Below are 26,718 nucleotides of genomic sequence, written 5' to 3' on the forward strand. Positions count from 1 at the left end.
TATGACATTTGCACCGATTTTTAAAATTTTCATTCTTTCATTTGCGCTGATTTCATTTTTTATGCCCCACCTACGATAATAGAGGGGCATTATGTTTTCTGGTCTGTGCCTCCGTTCGTCTGTATGTGCGTCCGTCCGTTCGCTTCAGATTAAAGTTTTTGGTCAAGGTAGTTTTTGAAGAAGTTGAAGTCCAATCAACTTGAAACTTAGTACACATGTTCCCCATGATATGATCTTTCTAATTTTAATGCCAAATTGTAGTTTTGACCCCAATTTCATGGTCCACTGAACATAGAAAATGATAGTGCAAAGTTCAGATTAAAGTTTTTGGTCAAGGTAGTTTTTGAAGAAGTTGAAGTCCAATCAACTTGAAACTTAGTACACATGTTCCCCATGATATGATCTTTCTAATTTTAATGCCAAATTGTAGTTTTGACCCCAATTTCATGGTCCACTGAACATAGAAAATGATAGTGCAAAGTTCAGGTTAAAGTTTTTGGTCAAGGTAGTTTTTGATGAAGTTAAAGTTACATCAACTTGAAATTTAGTACACATGTTCCCTATGATATGATCTTTCTAATTATAATTCCAAATTATAATTTTGACTCCAATTTCACGGTCCACTGGGACATAGAAAATGATAGTGCGAGTGGGGCATCCGTGTACTATGGACACATTCTTGTTTCATTTGCGCCGATTTTATATACGCTTTTTATTGTATTTACAGTTTAATTTGGAAGGTCAGTTCAAATGATTGCAATCTAAGCTTGAGTTATGCATTCATTTATAACGAGGAATTAAGGGATGCCAAGTTTTGTCAATTAAGGGAATTTGCATAATTTCTTGTACTTGAAATTTGTATTATATTCCATGTTTTTTTCTGTATTGTAATGTTTTGAGTGGTGCATAACACTTTCCATATAATGTATTTTGTATAGATAGTGTTGTGCACGGCACAGTACATTCTATTGAAAATGTGCTATCTTTTTGTAATAGGTAGTGTTGTGCGCTGCACTGAACATTAAAATACAGAATAAACATGGAATTTATTAAAAATCTCAAGCACAAGAAATTTAGCAAATTCCATAATTAATAATAATTCCAAGTTGAAATAATAGCCTGCATGTTTATTGTTAATTTAATAATATTAAAATTTTGTGAGTATATAAATATAAAATAAATATACGTATGCTCTTTTCAGCTCCTTTTCTGTTCTTTTTGTAAATCATCACTCTTTTCTGTAAATTGTAACTTGGACCGATCTATTAGCATGTGCAGGAAGGTAAATCGTTTTGTTTGATTTCCCACCAACCCATTACAAAAGTACTTAATATGTTTATATATTTGAGCCCTTTAAAGTTTTTGTGAAAACATTTTGCTTTTCATCATGATAATGTGTTTCAAGTGGTTGTTTTTATAGATAAACATTTTATGCTCTGTTTAGTTTTATTAATTAGAAGATAAAAGGTGATTTCTAAAAATCAAAATCATTTGATAGAGTGTGCAATTAAAACCATTGGTAGAGATTTATCCTTTAATATTGATTGTATTTTCACAGTTTTTGTTTTACACACCTTAGTATTATTATATAATTAATGATTGTAGATTGAAAGATAAAGTGACATTTGATTTTTGAACTAGATATTTTCTTTTTCTTTTGAAAGATTTCATTTAAGCATGAAGAGATAACTGATGAAATGGATTGGAATTTGTCCCACTGCCAGAGGAAAAGATATTGTGGATGAATGTGTTTTAATAGGTAAGGTCAGTTTTAATTTTGATATTTTCTTTTTCTGTAAAAGAAAAATGAGAAAGTATGAATTTTAGGTTAAAATACTTGTTTTGATATTTCAAAATTAATATGAACATATTAAATGAATATATATGTAACTAGTTTTTTAACCAATTATGTATCTGAGATATTAGTGATTTACATTTCACATCAGAAGTATAATCAACACAATATGAGTCTTAACATAAGATCACATAATGACTTTGTAAAGAAATAGACATATAATACTACAATGATACATTGTATTATACATGTCATTCTTGCAAAAACAAAGTTAGTCAAAAATGATAAGATATCATTATTGAAAAATTATGACGTAAACAAATATTTGAATCGTCTGGGATTATTAAAGTTAGTATAATAGTCCCAGGTATTGTGGAAACTGATCCCAATCTGATTTTGAACATGCAAACTAACTTGGAAAATTGATAAAAAAGGAAGAAAAAATATGCAAACAAGTTATATTAGAATTTTTGTATTTTTACAATTTTTAGCTCATACATTTCATTTAGAAAAGCTCAAACATCGTTAGAGAATCTTTTATACTTGCAGCTATACCTGGAAAACTGATAGAATAGTAATGAAAAAAGCTAAGTTTTTTTCTTGGCCAGGTATTTAAATCCCTATGGTAAATTAATTTGAAATCTTTGATTATACAAATTTAAATTATTCATTGATCTGCAATGAGCGTCATTACTTGCCTTAAGTAAGTAGACATAGCTATTTCATTTCATTTAATTACAAGGAATAATCTTAGCTCTATTCCCTGGAGGATTATAATACCTGCAGGAAAGTGCTGACTGATATTGGTTACCTCCCCTTTTTTTAAATCAATACTTAAAATTGGTATAACAAATATAACAACACGTTTGTTGTATCACGTATTTATCAATGAGCAGGGTAGAAAGTAGGACAAGAAGATACAAAGCTTGGATTTTTAATTATGTAGGTGAACGAAAAGGTAATTGACTTTATAATGTAGTAGGAGTATTAGTTATCAGTGGTCAGTTATCGTGGTCAGTTATAATCAATTATGGACATTAGTTCATTCTGTATTTTCATTTTCTTTCAATGATAATTTATCTGCTTTTGTACATAATTGGCGTTTATATTGAATAATTAAACTTAAACAGGTGAATAAGTGGTTTATATTTTGCTGGTGTAAAAATGACATTTGAACAGGGTGTCAGTTTAGTAATTTTTTTTACCTACATGTACCCTTTATATATTAAAGGTAATTTATTATTGATATCTGTGGTTAAAATTTGACTATTACTATAAATATAAAATGATAAAAATAGCATTAAATATATTTAATATTTAAAGTATTGAATGAAACATTAGATTTATATGTCAAAAAATGTATTTAAAAATTGAATTTTTTAATTGAAACACATACATGTTAAGCCATATATGTGTTTGATTTATCTATAAATTTGGAACTTTTCTATTTTATATATCAATCAAAAAATTCAAATTTATAAATATGTCAAAAATTACATTTATAGATTTGAATGTTTTAATTGAAATACATATATGATAAGATTTTATACTGAATTGTTTGTAAAATTCTTCTATGGAGTTTTTGTAGGTGTCTTTCCTGGTGATCAACTTCATCTTATAATTTACCTATAGTACTTTGTTTTCCTTAGGTGTTGCTTTGCAGGTGTTCTTTAAAGTTGTGAGATTTTTTTTTCAAGTGTTAAGTGTGTTATATAGGTTTGCTTAATTATTTATAAACCGTGGCAGATTATTTAGATAATAATGTAAAAGTACATGATACATATAATTTTATATTCATTGTTGAAGCCAATTAGAGATATAATGGCTTCAAATTATTTCAGGTAAAAGTTTCACGGATGAAAAATTGATATTAGGTAGAAAAATGAATGAATCTGAATGTCCATCACAAAAAAGATAATTCCAATTGAAGTAATAATTTTTTTTTCATACTTCAGTATGTTTTTTATGTATAAAAACAATGAAATAAATGTGCTATTTCATTCCACAGACTATTTGCCAGTCAATAGTTTCAAAGACTATTACCCCGGTTAATAGTTTCATAATCATCTTTCCCATACTTTTTCATGCTTATTTTTCATTGGACAATAATGATGTCATTGACTATTTTGCTTGGCAACGTCAAACTCTAATATTGTAAACGGTATAATCTGTTTGTGTCGATTGTAATTTCACTTACAAGAAGCAATTATAAAAGAGAGAAAATCTTCGCGTGCATTTTTTAAAGATCTAAAATATAGAACCTTACAAATACAAGAAGAACTATAAAAAAAAACCTGTATAGTTCATCTTGTGCATGTCAAGTTGTGTGACATTTTTATACCCCACCTACGATAGTAGAGGGGCATTATGTTTTCTGGTCTGTGCGTCCGTTCTTCTGTCCGTCCATCCTTCCGTTCGTTCGTTCCTCCGTGCGTCCGTTTGTCTCGCTTCAGGTTAAAGTTTTTGGTCAAGGTAGTTTTTGATGAAGTTGAAGTCCAATCAACTTGAAACTTAATACACATGTTCGCTATGATATGATCTTTCTAATTTTAATGCCAAATTAAAGTATTGACCCCAATTTCACGGTCCACTGAGCATGTAAAATTAAAGTGTGAGTGGGGCATCTGTGTACTATGGACACATTCTTGTTTTTCTTTTCTTTCAGATGATATATGTACACTTTTAGAAAATAAGTTAATTTGGTACATAAAAACACTTAATGACTGTGTTGTTAAGTATAATAAAACACCTATTGACTGGGAGTGAGGGTAATAGCAAGTTTGTTGTCCCTTCGCATACCAACTATTGCTCTCAGCTTTGCCTTGAGCTATAGTTGGTATCTCAGGGACAACAAACTTGCTATTACGTTCACACCCAGTCAATAGGTGTATAATACTGTAATTTATTAGGACAATATCAGCCAATCAAATTGTAAGAAATTACCCTTAAACATGATAAATAACCATACAGATGTACATATTTGCTTCTGCATGTTCTGGATGATTGAGAAATGTTTTAATTATGATAACTCTTTTTAATTGGTTAAAAAAAAGATAAGTTTAAGATACATTTTGTTTCTGTTTTTTTAACAGGTAATGAAGACTTTGTGAAGTGGTAATCTTGGAACAGTACATAACATATCTAATGTCAATATATATGTTCCTGTGGTAATAGGATGTGAATTTTCGTCAGAATAAACCAACACAGATAAAGTAATTTAAGTAAGTTGGGTATTTTGACATATATTTGTACTAGATGATAGACAGATTACAAATTAGATTGATAGCCCCCCTTTTCAGTCTTTATCAAAGGAGTAGGTCCGGTAAGGACCGATTTTGGCCTTAAATTTCAGGTTCATCTGACGAAAGATTTTGACCACTTTTTAAACACTTAAGTGTCTATTTCATTTGAATCAATTAGTTTATGTGAAAGATTTTAACTGATTTAGTCATTAAAAACGATCCGATTCAAGCTCAAATATGAAAAATCTACCAAATATGCAGAAAAATGTCACTTTTCAGATGGTTTTTGATAAAAATGAAAGTGGCCGCATCCGTGTTCATCCTCAACCTTTATATATGTTATGTATTATCATAAAATACATCTTACATTTCAATATTAAGGATGAACACGAATGCGTCCACTTTCGTTTTACACGAAAACCATCTCAAATTTATCTAAAATGCTATAATTGTGAAGATTTCAGTAATTTAACAGGACTTAATGGTGCTTATACCCGATATATGTGCATTGTATTGTCAAAAACAGCCCATATTTATGTAGCAGAAGCATTCTACTGTCCAATAAATAACTAAAAGTTTACATTTTAACAATTTTGTAAAACTGCTATATTTTGGGGCCAAAAAGGGGTCTTACTGGACCTACTCCTTTGAACACCAGGCTTTTAACTTTAAATAGTTCTATTTTTTTAAATTTGACTACTTGTCAAGATCTACCTTCGATTTTGTATAAATCTGGGTTTATTGATTGAAATATATTTGAAACTAATTTTAAATAAAGGAAAGAAATTTAGAAACCTGTAGTTATTCTCATAGTTGAAAGGTCTGACACAAGGGTGCTCATTTCTAAAATCCAGCTTTTTAGGAATTTTTTCCCACTTCGTAAAATGTTAACCCTTTTTTAGCTCACTTGGCCCAAAAGAGCTTTTCCCATCACTTTGCGTCCGGCGTTTGTCGTCTGTCGTCCGTCGTCGTGCGGCGACGTTAACTTTTACAAAAATCTTCTCCTCTGAAACTACTGGGCCAAATTAAACCAAACTTGGCCACAATCATCATTGGGGTATCTAGTTTAAAAAATGTGTCCGATGACCCGGCCAACCAACCAAGATGGCCGCCATGGCTAAAAATAGAACATAAGGGTAAAATGCAGTTTTTATACGCCCGTCGTCTTTTAGACGGGACGTATTATGGTATACCGTTGTCCGTCTGTCCGTCCATCGTCCACACTTCGGACAATAACTCAAAAAACGCTTTCACCAATTTCCATGAAACTTAAGTGAATTGTTTATATCTATTGACGTAAGCTCCCTTTCGTTTTTTTTTAATTTCAGATTTTAAGTTTTGGATTTATGGGGCTTTATTCATAAAAAAGGGGGGATTTTCAACACTTTGGACAATAACTCAAAAAGGCTTTCACCAATGTCCATGAAATTTTGTTGAATTGTTTATATCTATTGATGTAAGCTCCCTTTCAATTTTTATAAATTTCAGATTTTAAGTTTTGCATTTATGGGGCTTTATTCATAAAAAAGGGGGGTTTTCAACACTTCGGACAATAACTAAAAAGGGTTTCACCAATGTCCATGAAACTTTGGTGAATTGTTTATATCTATTGATGTAAGCTCCCTTTCAATTTTTATAAATTTCAGATTTTAAGTTTTGGATTTATGGGGCTTTATTCATAAAAAAAAGGGGGATTTTCAACACTTCGGACAATAACTCAAAAAGGCTTTCACCAATGTCTATAAAACTTTGGTGAATTGTTTATATCTATTGATGTAAGCTCTCTTTCAATTTTTATAAATTTCAGATTTTAAGTTTTGCATTCATGGGGCTTTATTCATAAAAAAAAGGGGGATTTTCAACGCTTCAACACTTCGGACAATAACTCAAAAAGGCATTCACCAATGTCCATGAAACTTTGGTGAATTGTTTATATCTATTGATGTAAGCTCCCTTTCAATTTTTATAAATTTCAGATTTTACATTTCCGTGTTATGAATTTTTATGCTTAAAAAAGGGGGGATTTTCCAATTTTGGGACAATAACTAACACTTTCACAAAATTTTATGCAACTTTGATACATTGTTTATATCTATTGACATAAGCTCCCTTTCCAATTTTATAAATTTTAGATTTTACGTTTTCTAAAGTAATGAATTTTTATTCTTAAAAAAGGGGGATTTTATGAAACTTTGGTGAATATATTAATGTAACATCCCTTTTGATTTGTATATATATTTCTAGTTGATCATATAAATTCATTTAAAGCTTAAAAGATAAGTTAAAAGAGCAACAGGCGTATCATGCGCTAAAGCGCAGCCCTTTATTGGCTTATAACTCAAAAACCAAACCATTTAGAGCAAATCTGACATGGGGGTAAAATTGTTTATCAGGTCAAGATGTATCTGCTCTGAAATTTTCAGATGAATCAGACAACCCTTTGTTGGGTTGCTGCCCCTGATTTGGTCATTTTAAGGAAATTTTGCTGTTTTTGGTTATTATCTTGAATACTATTATAGATAGAGATAAACTGTAAACAATAATAATGTTCAGCAAAGTAAGATTTACAAATAAGTCAACATGACCGAAATGGTCAGTTGACCACTTTAGAAGTTATTGCCCTTTATAGTAAATTTTTATCAATTTTTCGTAAATCTTGGTAATCTTTTACAAAAATCTTCTCCTCTGAAACTAGTGGCCCAAATTAATCCAAACTTGGCCACAATCATCTTTGGGATATCTAGTTTAAAAAATGTGTCCGGTGACCCAGACTTCCAACCAAGATGGCTGCCACCGCTAAAAATAGAACATAGGGGTAAAATGCAGTTTTTGGCTTATAACTCAAAGACAAAAGCATTTAGAGCAAATCTGACTGGGGTTTAATTGTTTATCGTGTCAAGATCTACCTGCACTGATATTTACAGATTGATCGGACAACCTGTTGCTAGGTTGCTGCCCCTGAATTGGTAATTTTAAGGAAATTTTGCCGTTTTTGTTATTATCTTGAATATTATTAAAGATAGAGATAAACTGTAAACAGCAATAATGTACAGCAAAGTAAGACCTAAAAATAAGTGAACATGACCTAAATGGTCAATTGACCCCCTAAGGAGTTATTGTCCTTTATAGTCAATTTTTAACAATTTTCATAAAATTTGTAAATTTTTACTAACATTTTCCACTGAAACTACTGGGCCAAGTTCATTATAGATAGAGATAATTGTAAGCAGCAAGAATGTTCAGTAAAGTAAGATGTACAAACACATCACCATCACCAAAACACAATTTTGCCATGAATCCATCTGCATCCTTTGTTTAATATTTACATAGACCAAGGTGAGCGACACAGGCTCTTTAGAGCCTCTAGTTTTCTGGATCTCACCTTTTTTTAGAATAATGCAGTTATTATATTCCACTGGTCTTTGATAGCTGCATTTTGCGTGGGAGAAAATAAGACATGGAGAGGGATTGAATTATTATTACTCTCTACATCCCAAATCCCATAACCGTTTCATAATTTATGAAGCATTTAACTTTATATTCTAGCTTTGGAACCGTAGCTCATAGGTCCTTTTAATATCTTTTTACAATTTCCGCAAATTATTAAACAGTTTTATTGAGCTATGGTTCCATAACTACTTTTACTCATGCTATCATTTATCACGGTAGTTTAAGATGTGCATGCTGCATTTAGTGCTATATTGTTATCATTACATGTATAAAATTGAGAATGGAAATGGGGAATGTGTCAAAGAGACAACAACCTGACCAAATAAAAAACAACAGCAGAGGGTCACCAACAGGTCTTCAATGTAGCGAGAAATTCCCGCACCCGGAGGCGTCCTTCAGCTGGCCCCTAAACAAATATATACCAGTCCAGTGATAATGAACGCCATACTAATTTCCAAATTGTACGCAAGAAACTAAAATTGAAATAATACAAGACTAACAAAGGCCAGAGGCTCCTGACTTGGGACAGGTGCAAAAATGCGGCGGGGTTAAACATGTTTGTGAGATCTCAACCCTCCCCCTATACCTCTAACCAATGTAGTATATGTATATAGGATAACACTATATAAGTGGATTAAACTTGTGTCTGATACCATTTGTATCATTGATCAAATAAGATAATCATAAACTGAGCAGACTGAAGGTAAATAAATGTTTTCTTATTTTGTCCTTATTCGTATTTAGCTTTTATCAAATATTTATGAATTTTCACATACTTTGATGAATTTATCCCTTAAGTCCTGCATGTCTTTGAATAACTTATCTATTTTAAAAGACCAGATAAAGTATTTAGTAATTTTTTTTTTATTGAAAATATGCATGTGAAAAAATATTCCATGACAATTGTTTAGTGTGGCTTTAGAAGATACTGTGGATTTATTTGTACAATGATGCCAATTTTCATGGATTTAAGAAGACAGAATTAAAGGACCCCCCATCAGGACCCTCATAGAATTGAGAGATATTGATGATTTCATGTTCTGAGAATTTCTCATATATTTACTGGGTTTTTATAAACACCTAAATATAATAAGAAGATGTGGTATGATTTTCAATGAGACATCTTTCCACCCGAGACCCAATAACTGTGAATTTATTATTATTCGTTGGATACCAATTTTTGTGTATTTCATAGGTACAGGTCAGGGCTGATCCAGCCATTTTAAAAAGGGGGTTCCCAACCCAGGACAAAGGGAGGGTTACAACTATATGTCCCCATTCAAATGCATTGATCGACCAAAAAAAGGGGGTGTTCCAACTCCTGGAACCCCCCCCCTGGATCCGCCAATGCAGGTGAATTTTAATGTTCAATGAAATACAAACTTCTATAAAGTTGTATCTAGACTTTGTTTGGCAGAACCACAACATTACATATCAACAAAATGCATGTTTCTGCAATCCACGAAAATTGGTGCGCACGAAAATAAATGAATCCACAGTACCACTTTTCAGCTATAAGTCAAGGTTAGTTGTAAATACATTTGATGATGAAATATTACAGGTTCTAGTTTCTTCGCTGGTCGATTGCCTTTGACCTAATCAATGTTGAACCCGTTATCAGAAATGTGCTCTTTTATAGTGTTTATTATTAAATATTTATACAAATTATCAAGTTGCTTTATTGATGTTAAAGTTAATCGGTAAACATTGTGTTTCTGATATCATACTCTTAATCAGGAAGTAATAAATTGGATAAAAGAAAAAGTCAATTTATCGACTTGGTTATAAACTATAATTGCTAAAGTCCTTGGAGAAAATATCAGATTAAACTAATTAAATATGCTATTAAATTTTACTCATTTATCTTATAAGTAATTCTGTTTTTAAATCATGGACATATTCTATTATAATATTAATTACAGAAAAATGTGTTAATTCAAATTCTTTCTGATATATCACATATAAATAAAATACAACAAAATCTTGAAATATTTCAATAAGGTTAAAATAGTAATAAGTAATTTTGAATAATAAATATATTTTCTCAAAAATAATACATCAAATCTTATTATTATGTATTCTGAGTAAAAATCAACAGTTAAAAATTTGAAGCAGACCATATAAAGTTTGCTACAAAACTGCATCTTTCACAAGATTATAATGGATAAATTCTACATAAAATCAACACAACAAACAAGGCTTTAAATGGTCAGTGACTGTATGAAGCCAACATTTTTATGGTCAAATCATTCAGAATGCACAACATTTAGTGCAGACATCAGTATACTTATTAAAGCAAGGAAAATGTCAAGGGAAGTAACTAAGATTTAGTACAAGTTTTAATGTCTTGTCACTGTGAAAGTATTTTATTAAATATTCCCAAACCCCTTTTTAATTTCTCATCACTTGGCGTCCGTCGTCCGGCGTTCGTTGTCCTTCGTCCGTAAACTTTTACAAAAATCTTCTCCTCTGAATCTACTGTGCCAAATTTAACCAAACTTGGCCACAATCATCCTTAGTTTAAAAAATGTGTCCAATGACCTGGTCATCAAACCAAAATGGCCATCATGGTTAAAAATAGAACACAGGGGTAAAATGTATATTTTGGCTTATATCTTTAAAACCAAAGCATTTAGAGCAAATTTGACAGGGGTTAAATTGTTGATCAGGTCAAGATCTATCTGACCTGAAATTTTCAGACGAATCCTACAACCTGTTGTTGGGTTGCTGCCCCTGAATTGGTAATTTTAAGGAAATTTTGCAGTTTTTGGTTATTATCTTGAATACTATTATAGATAGAGATAAACTGTAAACAGCAATAATGTTCAGCAAAATAAGACCTACAAATAAGTCAACATGACCAAAATTGTTAGTCAACCCCTTTTAAAGGTGTTATTGCCCTTTATAGTCAATTTTAACAACTTTATCGTCATTTTTTGTAACTCGTACAAAAATCTTCTTCTCTGAAATTACTGGGCCAAATTTAAACTTACTTGGCCACAATCATAATTGTGATATATAGTTTAAAAAATGCGTCCGATGACCCTGCTTATTAAACAAAATGGCCGACATGGCTAAAATTAGAACATAGTGGAAAAATGCAGTTTTTGCTTTATATCTTTGAAACTAAGACATTTAGGGCAAATTTGTCGAGATTTGAATGTCCATCAGAATAAAATCTATCCCCTCACAAATTTTCAGATGAATCCTACAACCTGTTGTTGGGTGCTGCCCTAAAATTGGTATTTATCTTGAATACTATTATAGATAGAGATAAACTGCAAACAGCAATAATGTTCAGCAAAGTAAGATCTACAAATATGTCAACATGAACAAAATTGTCAGAGAACCCTTAAGGAGTTATTGTCCTTTATAGTCAATATTGAACAACTTTTCGTCATTTTTGTAACTTGTAAAAAAATGTTCTTTTCTAAAACTATGGGCCAAATTGAACAAACTTGGCTACAATCATTTCTAGGGTATCTATTTTAAAAAAAGTGTCTAATGACCCCACCTACCAACCAAGATGGCCGACATCAGTAAATAAGGTAACAGGTGAGCGACACAAGCTCTTGAGAGCCTCTAGTTTGATGTACAAGACCACAAAAACTATTTGTATTTATATATATATATCTGTATTTTTTGTTTTAAAACTGAAAGTTAAATAAATAAAAATACTAAAAACTTTTAATTATTTATTTAATTGAATTTCATTGAAATCATGGGGTTCAAAGACAGATTTATTTAATTTACTGTAATGCTTAAAAAAGTACATATCTTTTGATTTATTTGTAGGAAACTTTGGTGGCCATGCCTTTTGTATAATTATTTAAAAAACATTCCAAAAGTCCAGGTTCCATGTAACAGACACAAAATCTTTATATTGTTAAGTTTATTTATTGTAAAATCTGAAACTTAAATAAAGATACCCCAGCAAATGTATATATTAATGAAATTTATTGAAATCATAGAGTTAAAAAAATGATTTGAATAACTATATTACTGCTAATATAAAAAAAAAAGAATATGTGGAATGATTTCCAATTAGAAAACTCTCCACAAGAGATCAAATGACATAGAAAATTAACAACTATAGGTAGCCGTATAGCCTTTGACAATGAGTAAAACCCATACCACATAGTCAGCTATAAAAGCTATAAATCTATATTGTCTGATTTTGATTTTATTTTTAATTTGCAGATAATGGGAAACTTTGGCGGCCATGCTTTACCAGGATCTTTCTTTATTGTTTTTTCATTATGGTGGACAGTGCAGATGTTTAACAGATATTACAAATCCCTACGCAGAAACACACGATTCACTTCTACTCCTACCTACTCATGTACTTGTCTATGTGGCCGCTTCAAAGATTTTCCCATTGAATCCATAGGCAAAATATTATTAGTTGTTGTTGGATTTTCCTTAGAAATATATACCGGATACAATTTCTATGTTCATAAATTCACCACTCCTGGAAATGCTCAGCATGCTACAATGTTTTTCTTTTTTGGAATGAGTGGCGTGATAGATTTTCTTGTATATTTAAAAGCACCTATACCTAAAGATTTGGATTATGTTATAGTCCTTATAGCTTTAAGTGTTGAAGCTTTATTATTTCATTTCCATCTTCATGGACGAAATGAACTGAATGTACAAGTACATACGTTACTTATATACGCAATTATCTTAAATTTAATCGGGGTTATTTTAGAAATGAAATATCGTCACAATGTTCTAGCCGCGCTTTCTCGAGCCTATTTCTTTCTTGTTCAAGGGACTTGGTTTTGGCAAATAGGGTTTGTACTGTACAATCCTAACCCATATGCGGAAAAATGGAAACCAGATGATCATGTGGAATTCACTTTTGTGACCATGTACTTCACTTGGCATTGTGGGATCAATTTTTTAATAATGTTCGCAATTGGCAGTTGTGTTGCTTTTTATCAAAAGAGATTTCATACAAACAGAGAAGATGATATCTGTATGAAGAGATTAATTCATACTGGAACCAATGGAGAAACATTAATTTCAATGGGAGACAGTGACGATAGTGATATAGAGTACCAGAAACCAGTTGTCAGATGATACTTGAATAATACAGAGAAGAATAATTTATACCATGATATCAGTTAAGCATTCGGTTAATTTGTCCACAGTCATTATACTGGCGATTCATTTATTTTTGTGGGTACCAATTTTAGTTGTTCAAGGAAAACTTGCATATTCGTGGATATTTAACTTCTTGGTTTTGGCTAGGTCTGTATAAATTCCTATAGAAAATTTGCAGTTTGTTGACTATTTAAATTCGTGGTTTTCTTGTACAACATGAAAACCATGAAAATTGGTATCAAATGAATATTAATGAATCCAGGGTATTTACATAATCTGCACTTATGAAAATCTTGTAGATATATGCGATATTTGTAATTGTCATTTATTTTTTCAACTATCGGTAGTCAGAGGTGGATATAGGGAGAGGTAGGGGACCAAGTCTCTCCTTTTTTGTGGGAAAAATTTGGCTGTTATTTAAGAAAACACTCCTCCTCTTAGGCAGTCAATGGGCCCCCTCTTACGAAAATATGTGGATCCGCCAATGTATATATGTAAAGCACTGCGTAAACAATCACTAGTCAGTCAATCAATTATATAGAGCATGATATACTCCTCATTGCAATGTTATAAGGCTGCATCTGTTAGATTAATATCTAAGTACTATTAGAAAATCAGTCTCCATCTTGTTTAATGTACGATAAATTTCCAATTGTTTGTAGTAACTTAGTGCAATTTTTCCGTTGGGTATTGCAAAATACTGTTTCTTTTATAATCAATAATAGGTATGTATATATACAAACATTTTTACATCCTATTTATTTGTACTTATTCAGGAGTTTATATATATTATATATTATGTTTTTATTATATTTACAAAAAAAAATCCATGCTTTTTATTTATTTTTATTCAAAAGTTTATAAACATTTACATATGAACAAATTTTTGTTCTATTTAAATAAAATGTATAAAATTTTATAATTTTTCTTCATTTCATATGTTGAGGTTAAATTTGTTGACCCAATTCCATGTTATATTATATGTGGCAACCAAAATTAGTTCTGCTTTTGGACACTCCCTTGTCATGTCATTATCTGTTCATGTTCATGTTATGTCATCCATTATGTTCACAGAACTTGTTCATTATACATTCCTTTGTTGAATTATATTTATTGAGTTATCTCCCCTTATGACGAAAATGCATAATTTTCTTCATTTAGATAAAATGTTCAGTTTGTTTTGCAATTGTTGTACCATTTAGTATGTGATAGATATTAAAGTATATTTTTTATTAAGATGTTTAACTATTTTTAAAGACTTAGTAATTGCTTGTATTGTGTTTAGGAATATTTTTATACACCTTGGTAATGTTTCGTAGCCAGGCAAATTTGATTGATTCTGTTGTTTTATGCCACTTCAGTACTATTATATCCAGATGTCATGGTGGCCAGTTTTTTTTTGGTGGAGGAAGTTGGAGTTCTCTGAAGAGAACCATTGATCTTGGTTGGAAAACTGGCAATTCTAATCAATTTTAAACATTGGAGTGGAATGCTTCTACCATGAAGGTGATTGAAACTCACTGAACCTTATCGTTGACAGGCTATTGACTTATTAGATCACTCTTGTGTGTTCTGTTCACACATCGTTGTCAATTTATGGAATTTTATATGACTGTCAGACAAATAAGAGGTTTAGCAAGCTATAAAACCAGGTTTAATCCACCATTTTCTACACAAGAAAATGTCTGTACCAAGTCAGGAATATGCCAGTTGTTGTCCATTTGTTTGATGTGTTTGAGCTTTTGATTTTGCCATTTGGTTGGAGACTTTCTGTTCTGAATTTTCCTCGGTGATTTTTGTAACCAGTTATGGGCAACTGTATGGCCTTTAACAATGAGAATAGACATTATTTATACTGCAAATGAAAATAACACTTTATAAAATTTGTGAATCAGAAGCAATTTTCCAGATTTGCCTAGATCTTGAATGCTCAAACCATCATATTTGAAAGCCCTGGAAGGCCTATAACATTAAGAGAGTTTTGAAGTTATATGTCGTATAATTGCCAATGAGACAACTCTCCACACGAGACCAAATGACTCAGAAATTAACAACTATATGTCACTGTATGGCCTTCAACAATGAGCAAAGCTCAAATCACATAGACAGCTATAATAGGCCCCAAAATGACAAATGTATAATAATTTTAACGAGAAAACTAACGGTCTACTTTATGTAAAACTGAACGAAAAACAAATATGCAACACATCAACAAACGACAACCACTGAATTACAGGCTCCTGACTTGGGAAAAGATGTGGTGGGTTAAACATGTTAGCAGGATCCCAACCCTCCCCTATCATGGGACAATGGTGTAACATCACAATATAAGAACGATATAAATCTGAAAATCAGTTTAAAAGGCTTAACTCATCAGATGGATACAAGTAGAAATGTTAGTTTAAATTCATTTCTTTGAAGGATTAGTATACTGTGGATTCATTTATTGTTGTGGATATCAATTTTTCGTGGATTGACGAAAATAATTGGATTTTTCGTGGATATTTGATTTTGTGGTTTTGCCCAATCTCTGCATAAAAAGCATATAGAAAATTAACAATTCGTTGAACATTTAAATTCGTGGTTAACCTGTACCCACGAAATCTACGAAAATTGTTATCCAACCAATTTTAATGAATCCACAGTATATTAAGAAGTCACATGGGTCTGTTATAGCTGAATATATAAATACATATATGAAGGTATTGGTTTTACTCATTGTTGAAGGCTGTACAGTGACTTATAGTTGCTCATTTCATCATTTTGGGATCTAGTGAAAAGTTGTCTTATTGTCAATCATAGTTATCAGTAGACAGGTCCCAAGTGTAAAAGATAAATGTCAATCAAAATCTAGTTTATTTATGTCTGGTATTGTAATTTCAGAAATTATTGAAATGTTTTTATCAATGCAAAATATGCACATTATCAGACCTGTACATTATATACACTAGAAATATCCTCAAAGACAGACTTAACCCTCGCTATATGCATTTTAGTTGCTGATGTTAAGGGAGATAACTCCAATAATAGCCTATGTTGAATATATCCCCATTATCAGTCATGTAATTTTTTCAGATAAGGGTGAAGATTGCTACCCATTACGTTTAAACCCACTGCATTTGCTGCACCTATCCTAAGTCATGAATCTGATGTTCTGTTTGTTAATGGGGTTCATAAGTTTTTCTTGTTTCTTTTTTTTGTATATAGATTAGACCTTTGGTTTTTCTGTTTGAGTGGTTTTACACTAGTCATTTTTAGGGCCCTTCATAGCTTGCTGTCTGGTGTTAGCCAAGGTTTCTTGTTGAAGACTATATTATGGTTTACTTTTACAAATTATAACTTGGCACTCAAACCACATCGTCTTATATCTATTAGAAAAGATCTTATGGCAACTGATTGACAAAAATAAACATTTCTAGCCCTTCATGAAGTTAATCACAATATTCTAATTCTACATGATTCTTATTTGGACTACTACTTAACAATATAACCCATGACAAAGATTTTTCCATCCAAATAGCATCTTTCATAACTAACCATTGTTTCAAATATTAAAATATCAAAACAGAACGGTTTGGAAATAAACACAATCCTGTAACAAGCTAGCATTCCTTTATTCTTTAACAAACACAATACACATCAATGTAAAGTGAAACACATATTTCTTTCAATTAATTGCTCTTATTTTAAATCAAAGGGAGATAACTATTAAACTGTTCAAAGGGAGATAACTATTAAACTGTTCAAAGGGAGATAACTATTAAACTGTTCAAATTAACTGTTCAAAGGGAGATAACTATTTAACTGTTCAAAGGGAATAATTATTTTTTCAATATGAAAAATAATGTCACTCACTGTCTTGTCCACTTTAAGGTAATTATATAGATAATGACTATCTGAAAATATTGCTCAATATGATTTTAAATTATATAAGATATTAAAGTTATTGGTAAAGATTTAAAAATCAAATGTAAAATTCTACAAAAATACACATGAACAATGGACGGAATAAATAAATAAATAAATATATCTGTGAACTACATGTATCATTTAGTCCATTCAGTTCTATTATTATATTGTCTATTCTGGTAGAAGATCATCTCCCACGTCTTCATCAAACAGTTCATCATGGTCATTACGCTTATTTGCTGCTGTTTTTGGTCTTTCCATCTGTGGTCCTAATGGATCAGAATATGTAGAATCTGTAGAAGAGAAAATCATACTTTTTTATATCTATCAAAACAACATTTCTCGATTCTTTTTTCGAAAACACACACTTATGTCACTATTGATATACATCCGTCTTAGAAAACTATATCTATACAGCATAAATGTACAGAGCATTACAGTCCTACCAGAAAAACTCCATCTTTGATAGAAGAATTAAAGAGACTAAATTTGGATTTCAGGGAAACTTTAATATGATCTTTATAAATGATACCAGTACTCAGTGGCGGATCCAGAGGGGTTGTTCCGGGGGTTGGAACCCCCCTTTTTTCCGGCCAATCAATACATTTGAATGTGAACATATAGTTGGATTCCCCCCTTTATCCTGGGTTGGGAACCCCCTCCCCCTTTTAAAATGGCTGGATCCGCCCCTGGTACTTATGATGCAGTGGTAAAGTTATCAAATCTAGATTTTTTTATTACAGGGTACCACCTTTTGTGGATTAGGGAAAAATAATTATTACATGAATATTTAATTTTGCGATAGTCTGCATACAAGCCTTTAGAATGTTAAAAAATACTTTGTTTTACATTTATATTAATTTTGTGGATACAAATAACCACAACAAAACTGTTATCCAATTAGTAAACAAGAATGATGAATCAGCAGTATCTTTATCTCTGAAAAAATTTTAATATATCAGAATTTTGCTTTGAGTTTGCAGAAGACCTGTTGCCATCATAAGGAAGGCTTGAAAGCAAGCACAGTTGAATCTGTAAACTGACCCAATCACCATCAAACCTTATAAAGCAATTCTGCAAAGTTGTTACAGCTAACACCCAGAAACTGGACAATATGATTATCAGAGGACAGTACACACATAGTAAAATATTGTGACAAAGAAGAAGCTAGTAGTGACACACAATAAATAAATTGAAATGTATATAATAGGAAGAAATTGATAAAATCTCCCTTTTACCATTAACTTACGTATAGTCTAGTGTTCTCCCCAGGCCGTTTAAGCCTTCAGTTATTACAGATTTCATGGTCTTATACCACATCAAAAGGTTTTTTATTTTCCTATATCCAAGCATTTTAATTATGCAAACCCTACTTTGTTATTCAAAATAGATATATCAAGCTTTGATAACCTGTTGATTTTGTGGGTTTGTTAATGCGTAAAAATATATATATTTTTTTATAGTTGTTTGGGCATTCCTTGTTGGTGTTTGTTTAGAAAGTTTGTTCTTGGCCAAAAAAATTGACATCAGACACAGTAAGAATATATAGTAAAGCATGGTATATATAGAAACACAGTATACAAATTTGTGTATACGAACCTGATTGTCCTATAAGATGCATGCAAAAAAACACAAATTTATCAGCATGCAATATGTATATGCAAAGTCCCAACTGTTTAAGTACTGTAAATTCAGAAATTATTGCGAAAAATGTGACAGGGTTATAATCGAAATATTAACTCGTATTTTGAAATTTTGTATATGAATCAAACAGGATTTTTCAGAATAAAGCAAAAATTAAAATCACATTTTTGGGTAAAATGACAAAATTGCAATAATAAATGCATGCAATATTTTCTGAATTTGCAGTAAGTAACTTATGTTCTTTCTTTCTTCAATGTATGAATGAATATACATGCATGCAAATTCTTGAAAATGATATACAATTTAGTATCTTTACACAAAATAGGAAGACAGTCATTTCTCTAAACAGATGAGACAATAAATACAAGTACTATGACATTGATAATATGGGTAAGGACTGTTCGAAATGGAGGGATGAGAGGCACTCAAATGAATTTAATTTTCCTTTGAATTTTGCTACAATTAAGAAATGAAAGTTTTTGCCTTATGGATGGTCAGGGCTTTAAAAGTGCCTCCAATTCCCTCATGAATTTAATTCTGGAACAGCCCTAAGCAGCCTAAACAGATATTCTAAAGCACATATGATAAACATTTCTTATACTGTAGATTCATTAATTTCGTTGGATACCAATTTTTGTGGATTTTGTGGATTTATGGTAACCACGAATTCAAATATTCAACAAATTGCCATTTTTCTGAAGGAATGTATACAGACCTTGCCAAAACCACGAAATTAAATATCCACGAATATGCAAATTCTTCTAAAACCACGAAAATTGGTACCCACGAAAAAAAAAATGAATCCACAGTATTTTTATATGCCTTTTACATCTTGATAGCAATATGAAATATTCCCACTAGGAACAGAGGAAATACTATGTATATAATATATGTAAACTAAAACTGAATGGTATACCTCTATCACACGTTTGAAGCTATACCGGGCCAAAATTTTAAAATTTCAAAAGTAGATAGCACAGGAAAACTGAAATGACTGGAATGTTGACTCTACATTAAACATCAGGAACAGTGTGGAAATTTTAAAAGGGCATTCTAAAACAAAATAAACAAGAATGTGTCCCCAGTACATGGATGCCCCGTCCTCACTATCATAATCAATGTTCAGTGGACCGTGAAAATGGAGAAAAATCTTAAATTTGGCATTAAAATTAGAAAGATCATATCATAAGGAACATGTGTACTAAGTTTCAAGACGATTGGACTTCAACTTCATCAAAAACTACCTCCACCAAAAAACTTTAACCTGAAGCGGGACAGACTGACAAATGGACGGACGCACAGACCCATGCAGACCAGAAAACATAATGCCCATAAATGTGGCATAAAAATCGGCTTTGTTAAAATTTGCTTTTCACTATCCATTGCTTAACAAAGTTAAAAGTGAATTGGACAAAGACCATAAAGACAACTTTTCCAGACCCTTGATTTCCATATATACTACTAAAGCAAACTTTTATTCCAAGGTATATTAATACTTGGTCTTGCATGAACAATGTATGAATTCTACCAATTTTATAACATGGAATAGATTATTTGTTCATGAAGCATACTAAATCAGCGTATTTTTAAGCACAAGTATAGATAGCAGTAAATAGTATCATACCAATTTCCTGTTTGTTGCTCACTTGATATGGTTTACCATCATCATCTAAATCTAGTCGATTTCCACCTGACCTTCGACCTTTAGAGCTAGGTTTCCTTGACCCTCCTGCACTTGTTTCACGATCTGTAATAGAAAAAAATTAACAAAATTCTAAATTATGTCTATGAGCTGATAAACAAAACAACCTCAGCCAATCAGAAGACGCTTTACATCCAAAATTAAATTATTAATATGTTACACATCTTCTGATTGGCTGACGTTGTTTTGTCTATCAGCTCTTTAGACATAAATTAGTCATGTGACTGTGACGTCATCAACAGTTTTTCATGATTTACTCCGGCTTAAAATGGAATTTAGAATTAAATTATAAGGAATGTGTGCGATAGCATGAATAGGTTTTCTGCCTATTAGAAATGACATAAAAAATGTGGTGCACACTTTAAAATAACACAAATACTACGCTTGTAATTCAGTGTACACCACATTTTTGATGTTATTTCTTTATAGTCAGAAAACGTATTACAGTCATTTCAATTAAAAAGAAACAATTCAAATCAAATAAAGAGTTATGCTATTTTACTCTGACGTCTGCTCTATGTCTTTTCAGAATGCAAGTAGAGAATCAGTCAAGGTCTCTTATATGTGATAGAAACCGACCTTATGCAAGTGTATGTAGATATGTATTAAATGCATAAGACTGGTTGATTTTGGAACATTCATATACGAAATACAATAAAATAAAGGATGAAGTTTGGTCTGATTTTAAGCATTCGATAAATAACTCAACTATAGCACAAAGCCCTAGACTTTCTGTTGAACTTATTTTCAAAACCAAATAGGTTAACCATGTATTGTGTAGATTTGCATAAGGTCGATTTCTATCTGACGTGGCTCATGTGTTGTAATTTGAAAATCATATTAAAGGAAAAACTATTAATCTTAAAAACATTCTTGTGAAATTATGCTATGTAAATCTATTAAATGATATTATGTTGATAAATGACTGTAAATTTTCATTCTAATAAGAGGAATACTTAAGCATTTGCAAACATAAAAGTTGTTATAAGAATTTAATAGTTAGCTTTGATTTAAAAATTACACATGATTTTGTGATAATGATGAAATTTAAAATAATTCTTTATAGGCTGCTAAATATTGAAAATTATCAGAAAACTGTAAGAAAATATTTGTTTTTGTGTGAAATAGCTTTCTACCCCCCCTCCCCTAAAATACCTTGTAATTGAACAATTTCTTTAGTTATTGGTTGGACTGGAATCTTAAGTTTATATGATTGTAAAAATCATTATTAAAATCAAATTAACCCAGATTCCGTCCAACCAATAATCAAAGAAATTTTGACCTAATAAAAACAGTGAAAAAGTGAAAACTATTTGGCTCAATTATCTATGATGGAGGTGCCCAATTATTTCTTTTAATTGGTAATTACATTTTGTAATACAAATAAACTTGGATGAAGATTTGTCTCATTAGGACTCGTACCACATCTTCTTATATCTATTTGAAGTCCATGAACTAGGTAACTTAACAAATGATGATACTTTTACAATATTTTATTAATCTTATGAAATAACACATACCACTTCCAGCACTGCCTTCACGTTTGGCTCGACCACTACCTCTTCTTGTCCCACTACTTGCACGCTGAAAAATACAAGTCAATCTCATGAATTTTTATACATAAAAAAAAATCCATCTTTGTTAATTAAGTTCAAAGGATATGCAGATTTGGTACCAAAAATTTGAATGAATTGACAGACTTTCATTTTTCAATCAACGGTACTGCACACAATATAAAAATAAGCAGATCGAATAGGCTAAGAGACTAAGATGAGGAAGCTTATATAACTCCAGAATAAAGCCTTTAACACTTAGAATTATAAATGACAAACTCAACGGAAGCTAATATAACTCCAGAATAAAGCCTTTAACACTTTATTAGAAATATAAATGACAAACTCAACGGAAGCTAATATAACTGCAAATTAAAGCCTTTAACATTTTATTAGAATTATAAATGACAAACTCAACGGAAGCTAATATAACTGCAGAATAAAGCCTTTAACACTTTATTAGAAATATAAATGACAAACTCAACAGAAGCTAATATAACTGCAGAATAAAGCTTTTAACACTTTATTAGAATTATAAATGACAAACTCAACGGAAGCTAATATAACTGCAGAATAAAGCCTTTAACACTTTATTAGAATTATAAATGACAAACTGAATTCTCTTTGATGTTAACCTGTCAGCTGTACTACTCCTGATCCTACTGTTGAAATATAACTCATCTTTTTGCTTCTAATACAAATGTACAATGCAATGTAATGTAAATTAATATGTTTTTCTGTATACCTTTGTTCAAATTAGGTGATACCAGAATAAAATGATATATAACACTGAGCTAAACTAATACCATAGGTAGTAATCTATAAAAGGTTGTGGTCAAACAACATGAAAAACAAAAGATACAATAAATGGGGAAAGTGTTCATGGAACACAGTTGATGCCTCAGCTTGCATAATCATTTAACCTTATAAAGGGACATAACTCATCACGGGTAAAATTTATGATTCTATCAAAATTCATACTTGATGTTGAGTTTTGAGATATAAATAAGCATTGTGTATAAGATTCACATAATTTGGTTGAGGGAAACTTAGGTTAGAGAACAGAAACAAAAAATGCAGCAATTTTTCCACTTGTAAAGTGATGTAAAAGTGATGCCACCCAAATTCAAACTGGATATTATTTGTGTTAATAAGCATTGTGCACAAGCTCCATAAAATTGTGATGAGGCAAACTAAAGTTAGAGAACAACAAGAATGTGTCCTCAGTACACGAATGCCCCACTCGCACTATCATTTTCTATGTTCAGTGGACCGTGAAATTGGGGTAAAATCTCTAATTTGGCATTAAAATTAGAAAGATCATATCATAGGGAACATGTGTACCAAGTTTGAAGTCGATTGGACTTCAACTTCATCAAAAACTACCTCGACCAAAAACTTTAACCTGAAGCAGGACAGACGGACGAACGGACGAACGAACGGACGAACGAACGGACGCACAGACCAGAAAACATAATGCCCCTCTACTATCGTAGGTGGGGCATAAAAATCAGTTTCGGGATGTACGGACGGACGTACAGATGGACAATCTATCTTTTCCAATATGATATCTTATCATTTACCTGGTCCTTCAGTTCTTTAGCTTTCTCAGCTTTCTTTAACTTTGTGGCATACTCCTGAGCCTCTTTTAAACCAAGATCTGAACAAATCCTCACCAAAAATTTCAAACCTACAAATTAAATAAAATATTGCTCATCAATTACTTAATATATATGACAACAACATACTGTGGATTATTTTTTATTGGATACCTATTTTCAAGGGTTTTGAGGGTACAGGAGAACCACAAATTTATGTGTTCTATAAATTATTTTTGTCCTAAAGGCTTGTATGCAGATGTTGGTTAAACCATGAAATCAATTATCCACAAACAAGAATGTGTCCTCAGTACACGAATGCCCCACTCGCACTATCATTTTCCATGTTCAGTGGACCGTGAAATTGGGGTAAAAACTCTAATTTGGCATTAAAATTAGAAAGATCATATCATAGGGGACATGTGTACTAAGTTTGAAGTCGATTGGACTTAAACTTCATCAAAAACTACCTTGACCAAAAACTTTAACCTGAAGCGGGACAGACGGACAGACGGGCGGACGAACTACGGACGGACGGACGGACGGACGGACGCACAGACCAGAAAACATAATGCCCCTCTACTATCGTAGGTGGGGCATAAAAATGAAATCCACGAAAATAAATGAATCTACAGTATTTAAAACAGAAAGTAACCAAAAGTTAAAGCGCAATCACATATTGTAAACCAACCTATTTTCGCGGATACTTTATTTCGTGTTTATCTCCAGCTAGTCTACTTCACGATTTTCTAATTAACTTGATGTAGTTTAATAAGGAGAGATCCAAGTTATACATATTCGCGACGATTTAATTTCGCATTATTTTTCTACTAAGAAAGTCGCGAAAATTAATCACTTACGAAATTAAGTTGGTTTACAGTATATCATATTGTAGTCGCACAAATAAAGCCTAAACGAGTGACGTCTTAAAAAACACAATTATATTTAGATTTTTTTTTTTAATATTTTCTTAACAATAAAAAAGTTATTGCATGAATATCGCTCCTTAGAAAATAGATATTGTATTTGATCTGATTGCCTCCCATTATTCCAACTGATAATGTTAAATAGCATAAAAATTGTTGTAAGTTTGCACTTGGACATTTAGATTGATTTAAACTGGATCGGTTCACTCAGATCAATTTAAGTACAATATGAACACTTTGAGCCGATCTTCAATCTGTCTAAATCAAAACACTAAAAAAGGTAGATTAGTTTAGATCTATCTAAAGTGACCAGAACTAACATTAAATGCAAACCCAAAGATTGATCTTACTTGGCACAATTGAATCAAAAATAATTTTTGTGAATGTATAATAATGGTAACAAGTTTACACAAGTATCAACATTCGAACTTGTATATTTAAGTGAAACAATAACTTTTCCATTATTTTTTGGCAAGAGTGTGTATTAACACATTAATTTGATTAAATATTTCTATTTATTAATGTTTACAATTTCCCAGGTAATTAGGTCAGATTGATTGCAATTTTACTTGTAGTGGGATTCAGATTAGGCAAATAGAGATCGTTATGATTAAAGGTGATATGAAGGCTAACTGGTTTCATTTAGATTGATTAAAAAAATGCTAGTATGAACAGGGTCTAACATTATAAAAAAGCTTACATTCTACATTTTCAGGGAACTTCCTGTGTATATGTTTGTAAGTTTCCAATGCTTGTTGATAATTTCCACTTCGTCTGTGACAGCTTGCTATCATCAACTGCCATTTGACTTGGTTAGGTCTGAAATAGTTAACACTATATGTTACTGAATGGAAATCATTTTTAAGCACACAGAATATAATACAGGGAAACTAGATGTGTCGGAACGACAAGAATGGCCCCGTCTCAAAAAGTTGAAAAATCTGCAATTTCAACAACACATTTCGACACAAACATGATGGTAGTCTCACATATCAAAATTCAGCACAAAATATGAAGGCATAAAGAAAAAAAAGTCTGTAGAACAGATTTTCAACAATTTATCGAAGTCCAAAGACCGTAACTTCGGCAAAAATTAGCGGAGCTAAACAAAACTTAAACTTGATTTGTTACTCATCATGGTAAACTCACATACCAAAAATCAGCCCAATATCTGAAGGCGTTTAGAAAAAAAGTCTGTATAACTATGATTTTTAACAATTTATCTAACTTCCAAGCCCAAAATTAGCATAGTTAACTCACATACCTAATATCTGAAGGCGTTAATAAAAAAATTCTGTAAAATGAATTGTTGCGGAATGATGGAATGAGGGAATGATGGAATAAAGGAAAGGAGTATAACTATATGGCCGACAACTTTGTAGTGAGGCCATTTGTTTGGGCAATAAAAAGGTCTGAACAACTTCTAGGCCAGAATAATTTTGAAAGTGTTCAGTCTTTTCTTTTCAGGTCTTTTTATGCTATAATCAAATGCTAAAATTTAGTACTATCTAGTTTGCTTTAGAAATTATTTCATAACACAACAAATTCTTAAATATATAAAAACTTACTGAACAATAGCAGCTCTCTCAAAATAGTGGATAGCCTTCTCACAAAATTGAGAATCGATGTAGTAGGCTCCTAACCATTCTATAACAGGAATGTTGGATGGGAAATATCTGTAAGACTGAAAATAAAATAACAAAAGCGTTTACATTTTTTAACATTTGGAAACATAGCTCAAACTTAAAATTTCAAACATTCATCTTAACTTTGGTGCCATTAGTTATTAA

The 26,718-nt window shown here is 31.4% G+C and overlaps 2 protein-coding genes across 6 annotated transcripts in view; one reads left to right on the plus strand and one right to left on the minus strand.

The window, feature by feature from the left end:
• Positions 1-1,644: 1,644 nt before the first annotated feature.
• Positions 1,645-14,832, plus strand: LOC143047535 (transmembrane protein 45B-like). 5 transcript variants are annotated; one of them, XM_076220595.1, is made up of 3 exons: positions 1,645-1,759; positions 4,888-5,016; positions 12,688-14,832. In XM_076220595.1, the coding sequence occupies exon 3, from the start codon at positions 12,691-12,693 to the stop codon at positions 13,570-13,572; it is 882 nt and encodes a 293-aa protein (XP_076076710.1). In that variant the 5' UTR covers positions 1,645-1,759; positions 4,888-5,016; positions 12,688-12,690; the 3' UTR covers positions 13,573-14,832. The 5 variants fall into 5 exon arrangements, with proteins under 5 accessions (XP_076076710.1, XP_076076709.1, XP_076076712.1 ...); XM_076220594.1 differs by lacking the exon at positions 1,645-1,759 and adding an exon at positions 2,678-2,753; XM_076220597.1 differs by lacking the exons at positions 1,645-1,759; positions 4,888-5,016 and adding an exon at positions 2,688-2,753.
• Positions 14,833-17,191: 2,359 nt separating this feature from the next.
• LOC143047534 (intraflagellar transport protein 88 homolog) overlaps positions 17,192-26,718 on the minus strand; it is a 38,123-nt gene continuing 28,596 nt past the window's right edge. The window contains exons 20-25 of the mRNA XM_076220591.1: positions 26,497-26,612; positions 25,629-25,747; positions 23,988-24,094; positions 22,372-22,435; positions 20,774-20,896; positions 17,192-17,798 (exon numbers count right to left, since the gene is read on the minus strand). Coding sequence (XP_076076706.1) covers positions 17,677-17,798; positions 20,774-20,896; positions 22,372-22,435; positions 23,988-24,094; positions 25,629-25,747; positions 26,497-26,612 — 651 coding nt within the window. The 3' untranslated portion in view covers positions 17,192-17,676. The remainder of the gene's footprint in view (positions 17,799-20,773; positions 20,897-22,371; positions 22,436-23,987; positions 24,095-25,628; positions 25,748-26,496; positions 26,613-26,718) is intronic.

Source organism: Mytilus galloprovincialis, chromosome 10 (assembly GCF_965363235.1).
Source record: "Mytilus galloprovincialis chromosome 10, xbMytGall1.hap1.1, whole genome shotgun sequence".
Lineage (NCBI taxonomy): Eukaryota > Metazoa > Mollusca > Bivalvia > Mytilida > Mytilidae > Mytilus > Mytilus galloprovincialis.